Source organism: Anopheles stephensi, chromosome 2 (assembly GCF_013141755.1).
Source record: "Anopheles stephensi strain Indian chromosome 2, UCI_ANSTEP_V1.0, whole genome shotgun sequence".
NCBI lineage: Eukaryota > Metazoa > Arthropoda > Insecta > Diptera > Culicidae > Anopheles > Anopheles stephensi.
The window spans coordinates 56,559,685-56,577,891 of record NC_050202.1 but is presented as its reverse complement, the minus strand read 5'-3'; the positions used below and the strand labels follow the sequence as shown (position 1 = coordinate 56,577,891).

Sequence of the window (18,207 nt, the reverse complement as noted above, 5' to 3'; positions counted from 1 at the left end):
TTTTTCCCCAGATTATCCCCTCCGTTTCGATAGTTTCGTGTTTAAATTATGCTTTATCAAGCATGATTTATGTTTCGTAAAAATCAACGCGAAAACAACAAGAAATTCACTAACCGCTACCAGTAAAATTAATTCGCCGCCACCAAAACAACTCACCCAGGGCACATTGACTCGTAAAACGTCAAGTACTCAACCAGCCCCTCTAGAGCACGTCATCGCGATGATGTAGCCAAGAGAAACGAAACACACAAATTTTTGGAAAAGCAGCACGGCCGCAACAACGTAGCTCCCGTACGTGCGTGTGTCGTGTACGTCGTGAATTCGTGTTTTCAGATGTTTTATCCTAGTTTAGTTTCACGTTATTGCTAGCCATGTGCCGTGCGTGAAGCAACCCACCCGCAATGCATAAAGTGTAAAACAATCCAGAATCATTGCTGCAGCTGTTGGCCGTGTCCCGTTTTTCCATCACGATGGAGCATTTGTTTTTGTTTTCTCGGTCGCCCTACTAGCAGGAATTGAGTGCTGATGTGCTAATCGCTGCCCTGGTTGGTGTATTATTGTGCGTAGTGCGTACTGTTTGTGTGTGTGTGTGCGCGCGTATAGTGTGACGATCGTGCTCTCGTTTTCGTCGGATCTTGTTTGTTTGCCATCGAGTTTAAATGGTGTAGCAAGTTCGACATGTTCACCAAAAAGGCCAATATCGATTTGAAAAAGTCGACCCAAAAAATTCAAGACAGCAAGAAAGATTCCGCTGCCCGTCTACGGCATCTGAAGACTATACTGGGTAAGCTTGGGGAGGGGAGGGCTGTTAAATCTGTAACAAACTACCCATTTGCAGGACTCCGGAGACTGCTGCAAAAGTGTTGGTTTGTCAGATTCCCTAGGCTTGACGACGACGACGACGAGTGTTGTTGGTTCATTTACATATCTATGGTTGATGGGTGTTACACGTCGCCAGAGTAGGCACTGGAAGCTTGGTGGAGCAGCGGAGGGAAGAAAGTGGACGTGAATCACACCTGTATGCGATGTTTTCAATCCACCCACCACCTCACCCACCCATCCGTACAGCGATGCAAGTTCTGGTAGTCGCTGTGCTGACGAGTCACGGGGCAGTGGGGTGAAACGCATGAACCCCTTCTATCCCGTTCCTGGAGTGTGCACATACCAATCGACGATTGCTCCATCGTACGCACACGTTGCCAAACAATTAGATTTTCATGCTTGCCATGATGGTGGAACGATGTACGGCAGTGGGGGCACGTCGATGGTTAACGCAGACAGACACGCGAGTGCGGGCCCTAGTGTAGATGCGAACGGAAGGTGTAGTAAGCAATAGAAAAGAGCACACACTACAACAGCCAGCTGCACAGCCCGTGATGAGAAATGTTCGCGCGTGTATGTTTATTGTGGTGCAGGGAGATTTGGTTGCGAGAGCGCAAAGATCGCGAGAGCGAGGATAGAAAAAAAACGTAAACAATCCATTTACTACAAGTTCATGGTGGTTCACAGCGACGTACGCAGACGAGCCCGCGCCTGTGTGCATGTGTGTGGGTGATGTGAAAAGTTGATCCATTGTTTGATCGGCCAACTTTTGGTGGGGCCACAGTGAAGAAGTGATCCCAATGGCTTGCTAATGTTGCCAGCAAATATCGCCCTCAACAAAGCTACGGAATGCGAAGAAACGTCCATCCGATACGGCTGCGTATCGGCGCAGCTGCATGTATGATGATCCGCTTCTGTTTAATATGCAGCACGACAATAATCGTCCTCTTTGCGTACCTAATAGAAGAAAAATCAATTTCGGTCGTTGGATTTTAACGTCTCCTTACCTCCTCTTCTTTTTGCAGAGCATGTGGACAGCGATGAGGCAAAAAATCTGTTCGAAGCTAACTACAGTCACGTCTACTACATCCTTTACGACACGTTTGTACAGGCCGAGGCGAACCTGAAGCAGCGCGGTAAGTGTGTTGGTTCATGGCCAGGGTTACATGACCACATCCTCCCCATTCGCCCCTGTTCCAGTTCAGCGATCTCAACCTAAGCCAACACCCACGGGTTGCTTCTCCAAATTTTAGCTGTCAACGTACTAGCGCATTTCTTGTGGAATTTCAAATCCCACGCAACCATGGCAACGTGTATTTTTTGTTTTAGCAAATGGATAGGTTTTATGTAAATTTATCAGTTCTCCGTTCCCTTTATCTTTCTTCCATCGTTCGTTTTCTATTCTTCACGTCGTTTGTCACGAAACCGCAAACATACTACTTTTGTGCTAATCATATACTTTGATCTCTGCTGTATGAAATGTGTACGAAATTCTGCTCCCGGCCCGCGTGCACGTTTAATGTTGTACTATCACACAAACAAACAACAATTTCATGGCAATATCTGGCAAATGTCTGGCATGTGTACTGAATTTCTTCCCAAAAAATAAAAACACGCGATCATGATACTCTATCTTTCTACCACCAGAACTATCCTTTCACATCGGTAAGTGGGCGGTAAACTATGTTGGCGATGTTCTATGCGCAACTGTTAACCTGGCTGACTGCTTTTGCTTTCCTTTTTTTGGCTTTAGTAGACTTACGGACGACAACGTCCATTTGAACATTTTTCTATGAGTCTGAGTTTTGCATGCGAGTCGAATGCCATTTTCATTCTTTGTACGTTCACGCCACATTTAAGCTATCTCTCTGCCATTTCATGTATATTTGGTACATCGTAACGAGTTGATGTGACTCTCCTTAAGTTACTTAGCTTCATCGTGGAGGGCTCATAGTAATTAAAGATTGGTTCTTCTTGTTTAAAAAAAGTGTTTCTTAACATTGCTTAGCTTTTGAGCCTCTTTGAGCTACCAACCATAAGACTAGAAGTATGCTGAAGATGATATTTTAACATATAAACTACATTAAAATTCGAATGTATACTAATTTGACTTTCTTTTTCCGCCTCATCCCACAATCAGTACACAAAACTCATCGCGAAGAGTTGGACGGATCGCTGTGGCTGCTAAGTAAAATACTATGCCTTCTCCCGGAGCTGGTACAGCGACGCTGGCAGTGCCATTCGCTTGGGCGCATCCTTGCGAAGCTGTTGCACTACGGCAACAGCGTAAAGCTACGACGCGAGGGTGTGAAGTACTTTCTCCTCTGGTATCAAGCGCTTGGCGACAATGCACCACCCTTCGTGCATGGAATGTTCACCGAGCTGGTGCCCGGACTGTCGGTACCGCAGCGTGGCAAAAATGCACCGACCGGTCCCATGCCGTCCGACAGCGAATTCATCGCCACCGACCTTCTGAACCACCCGAACCTGAAAGGGGAGCTCGGTGGTTCAGTGTTTCACGACACAACCGCCACACATCCGGTGAAGTCGCCCGAAATTCAACCACTCATACCACCAAGCTCAAGCGAACGGACGGCCGCGCCCGATCCGCGAGACGGTCTGGAAATTCTACTCGACTGTATGGTACAATCGTGCGGATGTTTGAAATGGCGCGACAACAGTCCCCAGCGGCACATTCGAACGTTCAACTTTCTGCTGACAAAGTTCCGCGAACAGTACCTGCCGGTGTTCTGCCCCTCGTTTGACTACAGTACGTCGGTGTATGAACCGAAGCTAGATCTGCCCGTTATCCGGAGCGTTTCGAAGCGCGAGGAGGTGATGAGCTCGTGCGTGGTGGTGCTCATCATCTGGATCGCGAAATACACGCACGAGCGGCATGTAAACAGCAAGCTAGAGCAGATCCTTTCCATCGAGGACGAACCATGCGCGGGTTCTGGAGCGGGATCGTTGGATAATGCCAGCCTGCTGTCTAATCTGCGTCACATGGGCTACACCCAAACGCAGCTAGTGCGTGACGTACTGTACTCGAGCCGCGAGACGGTGAATTTTGTGCACGAAATCTACCGACAGGCATTTCTAATGGCATTCACCTCCAAGTCGCAGATAGAGGCGATGCGCATCGCCATCTCCGTGTATCGTGACTGGATGAGCAGTATACCACCGCCCCCGTTTTTGCTGGAGCCGGATCTGGAAGCTCTACCGGTTGGAGGAGGAGGAGGAGGAGGAGGAGGATCGCCCGGTGGTACGGTACCGGCAATGGACACAATCTCTCCGACTGCAACCAACAATCGCCCGGGTAGCCAAAGATTACGCACCGACTCATACCTTGGCGCCATGATGATGACGAAGGAGAACGGGTCCATTCGCGCTGGGCTGCAGAATGTGCTGCAAGTGTTTGTGACGAATGCAGTGAACGTATTTATGGTCAATACGGCTCATTTGAACTTACACTTTCAATCAAAAACCAATGCGGACGGGTACGCAACGCCGCTAGATGAGCAGACGGACATATGCAAGCGGGTGCTCAACATTTATCGCACGATGGTGATGAAAACTCGTATGGAAGCGAAAACGTGGGAGCAACTGCTGTTGGTACTGCTACAGGTTACGTCCGTGATTCTGCAGAACTCACCACCCAACGCGAAGAAGAACAATCTCGGCGGACGATTGGCCCAGCCCATCTTTCAAACGCTCATCGTCACGTGGATCCGAGCGCACACGAATGTGCCCGTCAATGCCGGCCTGTGGGACCGTTTCCTGAAAGTACTGTCGTCCCTAACGCATCGAGAGGAACTGATAGTGGAGTGGGATAAGACGATGCAGACGCTTACGCGCGTGCTGGCACGGCAGGTGTACAACATCAATCTTTCCGACCTACCGCTGGACCGGTTGGCAGAGCAAAAGGGGAAACGAAAGCGTGGCACACCGTCCAATTGGACGGCCAGCGAGAGTGGCCGCTCCGTGATGGCAAGGGATGGAAGCGGGGGCGGTGGAGCGAACAATGCCGACCGACAAGGTGCCACAGGCATGCATGATATCACATTTACGAACGGAAGTAATGTGGTCGCTTCTATGCCGTCCGATGGCGGAACTTCGATGCGTGGAAGTGTGAATGGCGGCCCGAATGGTCAGAATCGATCCGGCTTTGATGATGAGCGATTGCTTAACGGCGGTGGTACTATGACGACGACGGCCGCATCAGGCAGTACATCAACCGCAGGAGGAATGCGTATCACAAACACGAGAAGCATCCCAGGTACACCGTCACTAAATCGAAGCTACAGCGAGGGAAGTCTGCTGTCTGCTCCGTTCCGTAAATCACGCGCTCGTCGCCGCTTGCGCATTGCCGGGCTTGGCTTGACGATGGGGAGCAGCAGTGCACGCGAGCAAAATTCGGCAGCAGAACAGCATCATCATCATCATCACGCCGGTGACCATTCCTTTTCTCGGCTGCTTTCCAACACATCCACATTCCTGAGTATTAGCAGCGAGAATCTAGAGATGGCCTCTTTCTCCGAATGCACCGAAGTACCGCTCGGCGGCGAAGTTCCGGGAGGGACGGGTGGGGCGGGTGTTTTGCGACGTGCCGTATCATTGGATTCGGTCCGACCGCCTGGTGGTGGTGGCCCGGGCAAGAAAGATCATTCGGACGATGACGGCTATCATCGACATCATCGTATTGGGGCGAGCTGTGAAGCGGGTGGATCCCGCAGTCCGTCGCCAACGGCATCGAGCGGTATTGAGAGTGGCTCTATCAAAGACTCTCCCATGCAGATAGCCGACGCGCTTACGGCCGATAGTTCCAGCATCGATACGCAGGATGATCCGCAATCGTTCGGCGGTTCATCTTCGTCGATGGCAACGACGGCCGATCGTCGTTCGATTTTGGCTGGTGGAACGGCCAAAGGCTGGCTACCGGATGTGGCGGCGGTGATGTGGCGTCGCATGCTCGGTGCACTTGGGGACGTGAACAAGATTCTGAATCCGAAGCTGCACGCCCAGGTGTATCAGTATTTGGTGAGCATGACGGAAAGTTTGATTAAGATCCGCATGAACCAAGGCATTTCACTCGATGGAAGTGGACATTCGTCATCTTCGGCGGTGGCACCGGCCAGCACGAATCTTGTGCCGCCTGTTGCGCTGGTGGCACCATGGTGTTACGGTGCGCTTGCCCTAGACGCCCAGTACGCGCAGGGCAAACTGTACGCCATGCAGCTTCTGTGCACGATCGTACAGAGTGGTGCCAGCTTGGGGAACCATCAGCTGCCACTGTTCTATCATGCGCTGCATCAAGCCCTGACCGGGGAGGATCGTGCAATGGCCTACACTGCGCTGCGTTATCTAGGTGGGCCGCGATTTCTTAGTCTGCTGCTGCCGGGTCACACGCTACTGCTGCTCGATCTGGTCCATGCAGCAACCGTTGTGCTCACTTCCTCCGAAACCGGTCCACACGCTCCCCGCGCACAGGTGGCCGGACTTCTTGGATCTTTGCTTTGCTTTCCCCGAACATCCCTCCCCGGACCGGTTCTACAGCCGTCCGAACCGCACATCGATCTGATGGAGTGTCCCGATCTGCAAGAGCATGTGCTTAACGTTGTGCTGCGTTGTGCTCGCCGTGAACCGACCGCTAAAGCGCGCTGCATTGCAATCGCCTCCCTAGGGCAGTGGATCCTGCAGAACCTTACCAATCCTAACGCGCAGCAAGGCGCTGACGGTGAGGCCGCTTTCAAACAAAAAGTACCCCATCATAGCAGCGAATCCGGTACCCGTCGTGAGTCCGTAACGAACAACGTTAATCCACGGATTCGCGAAGCGTTCCAGGTTATCCTGCAGGCACTACAGTTTAGGCACCACACGATCGCACGGCTGGCATCGGAAACGTTGAAGCTTTGCGCCGAACAGGGTGCGCGGATCGAGCAGATCGAGCGTTTGCCGCAGCTCATCATCGACACGGTGTGTCTGTCGCTCGATATCCACAACGTGCCGCATCCGAAGGAATCGGACAAAACGGTACTAACTTCGCTTCTGCTGACACTGGGCGAGCTGTGCATGTCCTTCTCGGTTCGCACGCTGCAACAACCAAAGCATCACGATTCGTCGGAACCGCTCATACTGATCGTGTTTCGCATTCTCTACAAAATAGCCACCGGTTTGCAGAATGGCGAGCGTATTAAGCTGTTCACGACGGACGAAGATTTCGATTCGACCATCGTGGTGGACGATGTGCGCGAGAGCGGTTCTGGGGACGCTGGAGCTTATCAAACTTCCGAATCGATCGCCAGCTGCCAGTCGGCGATTCGGCTGTGCGCGAAAACAGTCGCCATGCATCTGATCACCAATCTTGGCCACTTCCCGATGGGGATCGGAGCGACGCGGCTCAGTTCGTTGGTCGATGAGCAGGATGATTTGATGCCGGGCTCGGTCGTCTCGGCCCCGGTTCATCCTGCTGCTCCCGGCGGGTCTAGTGGTGGTGCAGGCCCGCCCGTTGCAACGCTTCAGCGAGAAAATTCCATTGCCGGAGCACGGGTCGATGCGATGGAGCAGGTGCTGGCTTCGCCGAATCTGCAGCTCCTGATGCTGAGTCCGGAGCTGGTGGCCAGCTTTATCGAGCTACCGGCCCTAAAGCTTCCGGGAGGGGGAGCTACTGCCGGGCTACTTACCGCCAACCGACAGGTGCGTTTGCTGCTGCGTGATTTGAACGGGAAAGCGTGCTGGGATGCTTCGATACTGTATCAGGAGCCGTCGTTATCGGCTCCCTCCTCGGTACCGGTCGATTACGAACGAAATGCAACATTCCAAAGCTCGGCGCCGGTTTCGCGGCACTATGCCTATTCAACGTTACCCACTGCCGGTTCTGGCCAGTTGACCGGAAGCAATAGTGTTGGGGCAAGACATTTTGCTAGTGGAAGCACCTCGATCGATCCACTGATGTCCACCGCTATTGGGTTGCCGATTTCGCACGGTCCACGACACACTCTGCGCCATCGACCGGTACATCAGCTGCCCGTTGCAAAGGATTTGGCGCCCGATTTGGACCAGCTAGACGATGTAAGTAATGTCAAAGAAAAGCGAATGCACTACCAAGGTGTATGTATTTAGAAGGTGGATTTTTATCGATTTGACAGGGCGACATTTTAGTCGAGTTATGTCAGAGTTTGTTTACAAAAACATATGGTATGGGCAACAAACATGAACAAACAGCCTCGATTCTCAATCCCTTGAGCAATTTCGCAAATTTATGGGTCATCTTCGCATATCAAATGTTGTTCCATAGAAGATTGACGATATTTGGTTGCATTTTTCGTCAAAAAATCGCAAGCGATACCACCACCGGCGCCTCCTCCGACGCTGCCATCAATCTTCTCAATACCCTTCCCCTCGATCACCACAGAACTGTTATGTCAGGTCGAGAAATGTCAATTTGCTCTAAACAACTCTACCTTCTATATCTACATACCTTGTGCACTACTTAAAAATTGAGCCTAGCAACGTCTATAACTACCGGTTAACTACTTGGATAGCATTACTAACACACACCGTTTTTTATTTTCTTCTATTGTAGCTGCTGCAATACATCGGTTACACAAGCCCGGAATGTTTGGACAGTTCGGAAGTACCGTTGAACACGGCTGGACCCAGCCCGCTCGGAGCCGGTCTCGAAGGTCAGACTATTTCGATCATTCTGAACCAACGTACGATCGAGGCGGAAGCAGTAGCACGTCAAAATGCCGTAACAAATGGGCCACTGAATGTGCTCGAACGGTCGCTTACGAGTGGAACATCATCGTTCCCAACACTTGTCGCTAGCAGTGGGTACGGCAGTTACTCACCCGGCCACTCGTATGCGGATGAATCCGGAACGAGCACGTTAACGCGAGCTGCCAACAATTCGACGCAAACCGCGCACCAACCACAGTTCGATCGTCCAGAGGCTGGCACGAAACCGTTCCAGCTCGGACGCATTCTGTTCAACCAGCTCGGTCTCGCCGGTTGGGAAAGGCGCAAGCGAACCCATCTGCTCCAGCGCACCGATAAGCTGTTGCGCGAGTTGCGCAATCTCGATAATCAAAAGTGCCGCGAAACGCACAAGATGGCTGTGATTTACGTGGCCAACGGGCAGGAAGACAAGGGCAGCATACTGCGCAACGGGTGCGGCAGCAGCACGTACGAAATGTTCGTATCCGCGCTCGGCTGGGAGGTGGAGCTTGAGTCGCACAACGGGTTTCTCGGCGGGTTGCCACGGCAGGGCTGCGGTCAAACGGCACCGTATTACGCGACTCCATTCCTGGAGGTGATCTATCACGTATCGACCCGCATGCCGTCCGATACGCCCGAAGCGATACTGAACAAAACCCGTCACCTGGGCAACGACGAGGTGCACATCGTGTGGAGCGAGCACAATCGGGACTATCGGCGGGACATACTGCCGACCGAGTTTTGCGACGTGCTGATTGTGATTTATCCGCTCAAAAATGGGCTGTTCCGTGTGACGGTGAACAAAAAGCCGGAAGTGCCGTGGTTTGGTCCGCTGTCGGACGAAATGGTCGTTGGCGGTGCTTGTTTGGCTAGTTTGGTGCGCGCGTCGGCGATCAACGCGAGTCGAGCGAAGCGCAGTTCGCTTCCACTGTACCAGCAGTAGTAAGTGTTGAAGCGGATGGTTGCCCCAAGACCAGAGGATGTGGCATTTCGTTAATGGCATGTTTTTTGCTTGTTTGCTTACAGTTACGAAGAGCGCAACCGCTCCATCGACACAGTGGCGTTACGCCACCGGGAAAACAGTACGTTCGAAGACTTTACAGCCCGTATCTTCTGTCCGATCGCGCAACAGAACAGCGGAGGTGCAGGTGGTGGCAGAATGGGTGGACCTGGCGCCGGACCGGCAGGTTCGTCCATCGCATCCGGCACGAATGCACCGGCCCCGCTGGCGGCCGCATTACTCGACCATCACAGTCGTGGACCGTCGAAAAGTGGGTTATACGCGTGATTCCGCGGGATCGGTCTTGTGCAGTAGGACTAATTTCAATCCCCTCCCCTCCACCCTTCCCCCATAATGCTTTGCAGCCTGGATACACCACCCGGAGATGGTTGCTACGGCCCGTGAGGTGACACAGCAAACGCTTGCCTCCGGCTCGCTGGATCAACCGTCCCCAAGGCCCCTGCGCAAACTGCACCATCCGTTCAAGGCGGTACCCAAGGGCGGCAAAGCTAATCAACACGGTATCACTGCCGGTGGTGGTGGATCGTCAGTTGTCTACGGTGCTGGTGTCCAGCCAAACCATCCGAGCGGGATCGCAGCTGCGGGTACCTCAGGTACGGGTACCACACCACCAGAAAGCCCAACACTACCGGGACGCAAGATCAAATGAGATTGGTGGTAGCTTCGGGCTACCGCGTTCGAGCTGTCCTTACTGCAACCCTCCCCGACGCATGATTGTAGGGAAGGCAAGGCAGGGCCTACCACCACCCTCACTATTCTGACCAGCAATACCGCACGTACTAGTAGCCGTAACGGTAACGATAGCAACAACACCGTTGGCAGCAAACATGCTAACGAGCTAGAAGGACGTTTGTTACCTTCCGATCTAGCCCCGCTCATCGGCAGCAGTCATCAATACGATGTGACGATTGTGGCCAGAATAACGGCCTGTTTTTGTGGCAAATAACGACAACGGTAGTAGCAGCAGCGGCAAGATGTTCAACATCTTAGCGGGCAAGTGATTCAGCGGTTATAGAAATCATGTTACACAAGACATTTCTCTATTGTTGTTGCGGCACGCACACCAGTATTTTGGTGCCCAGCAACGCAATGCTGCACTCAGAAAAAAAACTAATTAATTCACATCCCCCCTCCCCCCCTCCTCCAATCCGATGCGCACCTGGTAGCGCAGGGTTGGCATTAAAATTAGTTTAAGTGCAACAAATTATTAGCTTTAACATGTGTAGGGCGTAGTTAGGGCACAAGCTAGCGGGCCCTCGCCGAAACCAGGCAGGAGGGTGTAGTGGCTGGACAAAGATGGTTTGATAGAGACGTATACAAAAGAAGAAGAAAAAACATTTATATATTTATTTATTAACATTATATTAACAATGAAACATAGAAGCTAGAGGGATTCGGTTGTGCTGCAAATGAATGTGGAAATTGGGAAAAGGAAAAACAAAAAGCGCGTGAGAAAATTAAAAGCAGCAGAGAAAAGCGTGGGGAGAGAGAGAGAGAAAGAGAGAGACAGAACACTCAGAGAATCGTCCATTATTGTTACTATACCATTGTGAGGTATTACTTTGTTACTATTTTATTGCTATTATTATAATGCTGTAATGATTGTCTCTTTTTTTTACCATCTTAGCTTTTGATGCTTCACCTTTCTCTTGTTTTGTTTTGTTTAAACACATTTTTACACTCCATTTAACGTATTGAGCTTTGTTACGCACGTCCCACGTTCCTAGGGTTAAGTTAAAGTAGGCAAAAGGAAACGAATATCGAATAATTAACTAAGGTATACTGATGGTTGCTTTGAGGCATCTGTCTGGCAGGGCCTACTGGACTACTGGTTTGCAACACACACACACACAGTTAATATAGATTCGGTATCGATCGGTTACGGGGAAAATTCAAAATCAAAAATAGTTCCGTTTTTTTTTTGTTCATGACAAACGACGCCGAGAGGCAGCTACATAGAACGAGTGAGAGGGTTTGGTGCGCTAAAACAATAACATCCCGACACGTATATGAACCTGGGTAGATAGAAGACAGTATTTGTTCTTTTTTTATCACAATGTTGGCCTGATCTGAAAACGTAACAGCAACTGCATGCATGTGATTGATTATGGGTACTGACTCGAACGTTGCTGCGTAGTGCAACGCCTGCTGGGGGTGAAAAGGGAGCTAAACGTTTGATAGATAGGAAACTGATATTGCTGAGAGCTAGGAAAAAAGAGCGGGAAAAAAATGCAACCATGCAGGCAGCTACATACCAGCAACGCATTCGAAGCCGAAGCACACCAACAGAAGGATGATAATTGCCGGGTGATAATTTGTTAACTTGTTGCGCTCGCGTGATTGTGTCAGTATTTCCAATGGCACTAGAAGAACAAAACAAAACCCACGGTTCCACGGTAGTTTTACGGTGCAAAAAGCAAAAAGGCTGCTATTTTTGTATTTCAACAAAACAAATCGGCGCTGTCGCAGGTGCGCTTAGAAATCGCACTCGCACTAGGAATTGTTGTACACCTAAAACGAGAAGGCAAAGCTTTACGCAATAATATTCCAACCATTTATAGCATCATGCGCATTATGCAACCTTTACCTTTTCCCCACCCCCTTCCGATTCTCGTCGTCGTTCGGCTCGTTCTGCAGCTTATTATATATACACACACCAAGCTAGCAAACTAATTGGCAAATTAGATAGAGTTAAATGATGATCGAGTTTTGCACAGCTCAACCATACGCGCACCCCTTTGGGCTGCGTTAAAAAGAAAACACAGCCGATACATTTACACGTAAAACCAAACTTAAAAAGCTGAACAATAAAATGCGCAAACCAAATCAATAAGGCTGGGAAGAGGGTTGAAGTATTTTGTTGCAGAATTGACACCATTGGACGAGTGGATCCTCTGATGGAGTATGGTTAGGATAGGGATGTGCTCAATCCAACGAACAACTAGAGACTCCGAAACGGTTAAGCTAATCTCTGAGCCGATCTAAGCCATGCGGTAAAGTGTTGTCGAAGTGCCTAAAGATCGCATCATGAGAAGGACCAACATCATTTGTCTGGAGATTTTACTACCTCCAAGGGTCTGTGGCATTCTACCTTCTCCATAAAAAGGGCTAAGCTGGGACTAGATAGCACATTTACAGTCTCACCAGTTGCCTCGACTCTGACCTGAAAGGCCGTCCTATAGCCCATAAAGTCATTTTTAGCCCATCCACATCGACGGAGAAGACGCGGTCCCAAATCGAACAGGCAGTACAGTTGATGATGCTGATGCACATTACCACGACGATGCCAATCAACCGACGGCGCGTTCAGAAAGCTAACTTCCGAGTAAGTAAGTGTAGAGCATATTAGTATTGTTTATTGTTCCTTGTTCTTTTTTTTTAACGAGCATATCAAACCCTCAAATCGCCCTCTGTCTTAATACAGGTTTGTGGGTTTGTGGTGTTGAGGCTAGAGCTTAGATCAAGTTAGAACTTGTTGAGATAGAAAACGGGGTTTCACAATTCCTCGCAATTTCTTTAAGCACAATATTAGCTTTGATATATGCATTCCAGAACCATCGATAAACACAGCTCCATCTATATATGTATGTGTATAAAACATGTTCCGGTCTACCACCAAACTTTTTTCTTACGACCCGTGTCCCGCGTATGTGGTGTCGCTGCTTGCTATATTGTTTTGTTGTAAACTGTATTGTACTGTGTCGTCGCGTACGTACGCGCACTTCCTACGCCAATCGTGGCTTGTTTTTATCATCAAAAATAGTGATTGCTTGTTTGGTTTGTGGTTTTCTTTTATCGTGCTACAACTCCGTAAAAAAAAAACAAAATCAAATTCGACCCGTGCTGCTGGCTGGTACGAAACCATTTAAATGCAAAACAAATCCTAAAGGCGTCTTCCTGGTGCACATATGTATATCAGTGTGTAACAAGGGGAGGGGGGAGGAGATTATTGATATCCGGAACGCGACGGATCGGGAAAGCTAGCTGACCGTTTCTGCCCCACTGTCCTCCGCTGTGTACTATTCTCCGCGGGTGACCGCCGCATGGATGGCCCGCGCAACGTACGCTACATTGCTTTCGTTCAGCCCGCACATGCTGATGCGGCCAGTTTTCAGCAGGTAGATGCTAAACTCCTTGATCAGTATCTGCACCTGTGCCTCTGCAAGCAAAAGGGGATTTTTAGAAGGGTGTGGAAGGGATGATATTTCACACGCGCGTGAAACAAATCGTACCGTTCAGCCCGGTGTACGAGAACATGCCAATCTGGTTGGTAATGTGCTCCCAGGTGCCCGGAGTCTTCAGCGCCACGAGCTCGTCGTACAGTGCCTTACGCATGGTGATGATGCGCGAGCTCATCGTCTTGATGCACTCCATCCACTCGTTGCGCAGCTCGTTATCGTTCAGCACGCGGCTCACGATACGGCTACCGAAGGCCGGTGGATTCGAGTACATGCCACGGACGAGCAGCGTAATCTGTGACGCGACAGCCGCACTGGTGGTGGGCTCCTTCTGAACAACCGTTAAATTGCCGATACGCTCGTCTAAAACAAACAATGCGATAAAACATTGGAGAGAAACCAATCGTGCCCGATTCGTGTGGTGTGTGCGATGAAGCGGTACGGTTCAAACTTACTGTAAAGACCAAAGTTCTTGGCAAAGCTTTGCGCGCAGAACAGCTCAAAGCCGCGGCTCACGAAATAGCGCACCGCGAACGCGTCCTTGTTCGGGTCACCGCTCGCAAAGCCCTGGTAGGCGGAGTCAAAGAACGGGAACAGCTTGCGCTTCTCGCACATGTCCGCAATCTTCTTCCACTGGTCCTGGGTCGGATCGATGCCGGTCGGATTGTGGGCACAGGCGTGCAGTATAACGACCGCCCCTTCCGGTGCATTGTCCAGGTCCTCCATCATGCCGGCAAAGTCAAAGGCACGCGTTTCCTGGTGCCAGTACCGGTAGGTTTTTGGCTCCGTAAAGCCCGCGTACAGGAACACCTTGTGGTGGTTTTCCCACGTCGGGTCGGAATAGTAGAAGGTGGTGCGTTTCAGGATGCGGGCCAGAAATTCGGCCCCAAGCCGCAGCGCCCCCGTGCCGGACAGACACTGGACACCGAAGGCGCGCTTGCTCTTGAGCGCATCGCTATCGTCGCCCAGCAGCAGCGTGCTGGCCGCATTGGTTATGCTGTCCATACCGAGCACGGGCAGATATTCGTGGTTCAGCGATCCATCGGCGACGATAGCGGCCTCGGCCTTCTTCACCACCGGCAGAATCCAGGGTTTGCCCTCGTTCGTTCGATAGGCTGCAAAGCAAAAACGGGATAACGGGAGATGTCACAGCATAGAAACAACAATTGAATCTTCTACCCCTCCGCCACCCAACGGTGATGGTAGTAGTAGCCATTGACAGCAGATTGCTTTGATAACGCGATTGCTTCGATTGGCATATGTAAGCGGGACCGGGTTTCTTTTTCCCCGCGTACTATTCTACTCTTGCGCCGTTGCAAGATTGGTTGCGGTTTGCGTAAGCATCTCTCGCAGGCCGACCGCACGCAAAATTAGACATTTATTTCAAATCTTTTGTGACCTCGGTTGACCTTGACAGAGTGCCGCACAGCAACGAACGATGGGGAGCAGGGGAGCGATATCCTATGCAATGGGAACGACCTATCGCAACATACAACTTACCTCCAACGCCAAGATTAACCTTGTTCGGGTTGGGATCTTCGTTGCACGCCTTATTGAGGGCAAACACTTCCACCGGGGGACCCAATTCGACCGAAGCGAAAATGCTCATGGTTTTTTTTCGTTTTTACTGGAGCGTAATTACGGTCGACGCACTTGTACGTTTCACTTAAGAGCTACTTCTGGAAGCACGGTCACAACCACCGTCGGTTGTCGCAAAAGTACGAGTGAATGGGAATGAACGTTGGCCCAGCCAAACTCCTCCGTGGTCCGTGCTCTCGTTGATGTTGCGCTTTCAGTTTTGCACTTTCTCGCCGACCCTTTTGCTTCCGTTTCACTGCTGTGCCAATTGTGTAACTAGATGTGCCGCTCCACTGCTCCAAAGTGGTGTGCGGGAACACAAACATGCTTGTAAAGAGGCCCGTGTAAAGATTCTCCCCACCCCGATGCAGCGTCGCGACCGCTTGCGTGTGGAGCATAGGGAATTTTCTCAAAAACTCGACCCACAGGCTCTCCGTGTGTTTTGACCGGCTAGCGTAGTTGCCGTGGCGGAAGCAGAGAGCAAATTTGAAAGCAACACCAACACACACACACGCGCACGTGAAGCGATAACAAATTGGCAAACAGCAAGTGTTAATGTTTGGGGTGTTTATTTTGTATTTTTAGAGTTTCCCCTTCTTCAAGAGTAATTCAATCTAAAAGTTATAACAAGAAAGCCGATATTTTCGCTTATTCTCTGTTCCAATTTTCAACGTCTCCGAATGCAACTGTGTTGCTCAACCCTGTCCAGCTGATAAGCAGCAGTGCCAGCTTACGAAGCAACCCTGACAAAAGCGAACGTCATCCAGTGTAAATAATAAATACAGCAAAGTAGGCGTACCGAACACAGGCAACCCATCCGGATGGAGCTGGAACCGAGTAAAATCGTCGACTTTCACTATGAGTACACGGACGTGGACGATAAGCCGGCCAAACTGGTGTACGCGATCGAAATCCCCTATAAAGGCAGTGTGGCCGAGCTGAGCCACCAGATAGTGGCCGTCCGGATGGATCCGGTGATGCAGTTTCTCAAGTCGGATCGCAACCTGCTGCACACCCTGCAAGCGTTCGTCGAGCGTGAAAACCAATCGTTCCACGACGAACGTGACGAGCTGCTGTTGGAAAAATTCCGCAACGGAACGCCGAACGTGGACAGCCTTGCGCTAGACATGGAGAAACTCTACCGGGAGGAGATACTCGAGTTTGCGGATCGCGTAGGTCCGACGGACGAGGAAATATTTGCCCAGAGCTACCATCAGCTGGTACATTCGTCGCTGCTGCCGGAAATATTGACCAAAGAGCGTGAGTACGCTCGCACAATTGCGAGCCTGGCCACGCAAATGACACAGCAAATCACCACGATGAACACGCTGCACCAGGAGGAGATCGAGTCGAAGATCAAGCTGCTCGACATATCGATTACGCCGGAAAACATTAATCATATGCTGGCGAAGCAGTACGGCATGCAGAACATGATCCGCAAGCAGTGTGAGTCGGAGCTGGAATCAACGCGCGGTCACCAGAAGCACGAGTACCGGAACTGGGTAACGCAGCACGTGGATGAGAGTTTTCTCGCGCAGTCCGAAAGCCCGACACAGATCGGGAACCGGTGGTCGATGATTTCCACCCAGGCACCATCGATGGAGGAAAGCTTCACCATCCATCTAGGGTCACAGCTAAAGCATATGCATAATATACGCATTCTCAGCACACGGGTATCGGATCTGTGCAGTCCACTGTACGGCGATTCATCGTTCGGTGGACCGAACGTAGCGCTCGGGCTGTATTCGAGCTCGCTGTGCGGTATCGTAGTGCTGACACCATCCGGCACGATTACGCCGGATCGGGAGATACGGCGCAACGCAAACATGTCGACGGAATTTCACTTCGATCAGATCGATCGACAGATCGAAAAGATACAGGAAGATCTGCGGAACCTGCAGCACGGCTCGGCAGTTGAGGCGGGTGGAGCTCAAAGTCTAGCGGCGGCCGCTGGACGAAGGCCGGACCGTACCGTGGTAACGGTGAAACCGGGCGATGCGTTTATTACCCGTCACTCGAACCTGTCCCACTCGCACGTAATCTTTCATCTGATATCGGACGAAACGTTCCAAAGCCCGAGTGAAATCAATTCCCGCCATCCTGTGATACTGGGTTTGCGCAACATACTGAAAATCGCAAGCAGACATGACATTACCACGCTCACCATTCCGGCTTTGCTTCGGCACGAAATGTCTGAGGTGAGAGTGGCGTAAAAACGCGTTTTATGGTGATTTTGTATTTATATTGGCCTCCCTTTTTTTTTCTTCGCAGGACATGACCGTCAGCTGGTGCATAAGGCGAGCGGAGCTGGTGTTCAAGTGCGCCAAAGGGTTCATGATCGAATCGGCCAGCTGGGGTGGTGCTGAACTGAACACACTGCAGCTTCTGCTGCCGCACGACATTTCCGAGGAGCTGTTTCGCACGCTCGCCGACATGGTACCGCACGTGTTCCGAGTGGCAAATCCAAAAATTCTTCAATGAAGCGTTACTGCCGTAAATAATCAACGGTTCGTACCGGAAATACGGAAATAACTGTGAAAACTATTCCCCCAAAAAGTGTTTAAAAATCTCTGTAATTTGTAATGCAATATTTGAAACATGAAGTGAAATATTTCAATCAGCGTGTAAGCGTGAAAGATTTCTCTTCCGCCATATTGAACTTACAATTTTGGCGATTGTTTCCAGTTTTCTTCTGGGCCAGGTGTTAACAATCGCTGTTGTATCGTCGATCGTTTGATCCATCAGTTTGATATCGTTAACAACGCGTCATTTAAATAATATAAATATTGCTAAATGACGATACAACGATTTAAAACTATTTTAGCGAGATGGGAAGTCTCGTGTAAACCCTGTAATCCATGTTGGCGTTGCTTTCACACACACACAATTGCA

General features: G+C 50.6%; 3 protein-coding genes across 4 annotated transcripts; 2 read left to right on the top strand and 1 right to left on the bottom strand.

The window, feature by feature from the left end:
• Positions 1-222: 222 nt before the first annotated feature.
• On the top strand, positions 223-12,397 carry LOC118502948 (probable Rho GTPase-activating protein CG5521). 2 transcript variants are annotated; one of them, XM_036035699.1, is made up of 7 exons: positions 223-784; positions 1,848-1,958; positions 2,470-2,487; positions 2,963-7,890; positions 8,405-9,480; positions 9,565-9,809; positions 9,904-12,397. In XM_036035699.1, the coding sequence occupies exons 1-7, from the start codon at positions 679-681 to the stop codon at positions 10,206-10,208; spliced, it is 6,789 nt and encodes a 2,262-aa protein (XP_035891592.1). In that variant the 5' UTR covers positions 223-678; the 3' UTR covers positions 10,209-12,397. The 2 variants fall into 2 exon arrangements, with proteins under 2 accessions (XP_035891592.1, XP_035891593.1); XM_036035700.1 differs by lacking the exon at positions 2,470-2,487.
• Positions 12,398-12,889: 492 nt separating this feature from the next.
• LOC118502961 (aspartate aminotransferase, cytoplasmic) lies at positions 12,890-15,790 on the bottom strand. Its single transcript, XM_036035724.1, has 4 exons — positions 15,238-15,790; positions 14,193-14,852; positions 13,792-14,100; positions 12,890-13,718 (listed from the first exon to the last, which is right to left on the bottom strand). Exons 1-4 carry the CDS (start codon positions 15,344-15,346, stop codon positions 13,579-13,581), a joined length of 1,218 nt encoding a protein of 405 aa, XP_035891617.1. The 5' UTR covers positions 15,347-15,790; the 3' UTR covers positions 12,890-13,578.
• On the top strand, positions 15,763-17,936 carry LOC118502957 (protein C12orf4 homolog). The gene is made up of 2 exons (XM_036035720.1): positions 15,763-17,513; positions 17,587-17,936. The coding sequence occupies exons 1-2, from the start codon at positions 16,137-16,139 to the stop codon at positions 17,794-17,796; spliced, it is 1,587 nt and encodes a 528-aa protein (XP_035891613.1). The 5' UTR covers positions 15,763-16,136; the 3' UTR covers positions 17,797-17,936.
• The last annotated feature ends 271 nt before the right edge of the window (positions 17,937-18,207 follow it).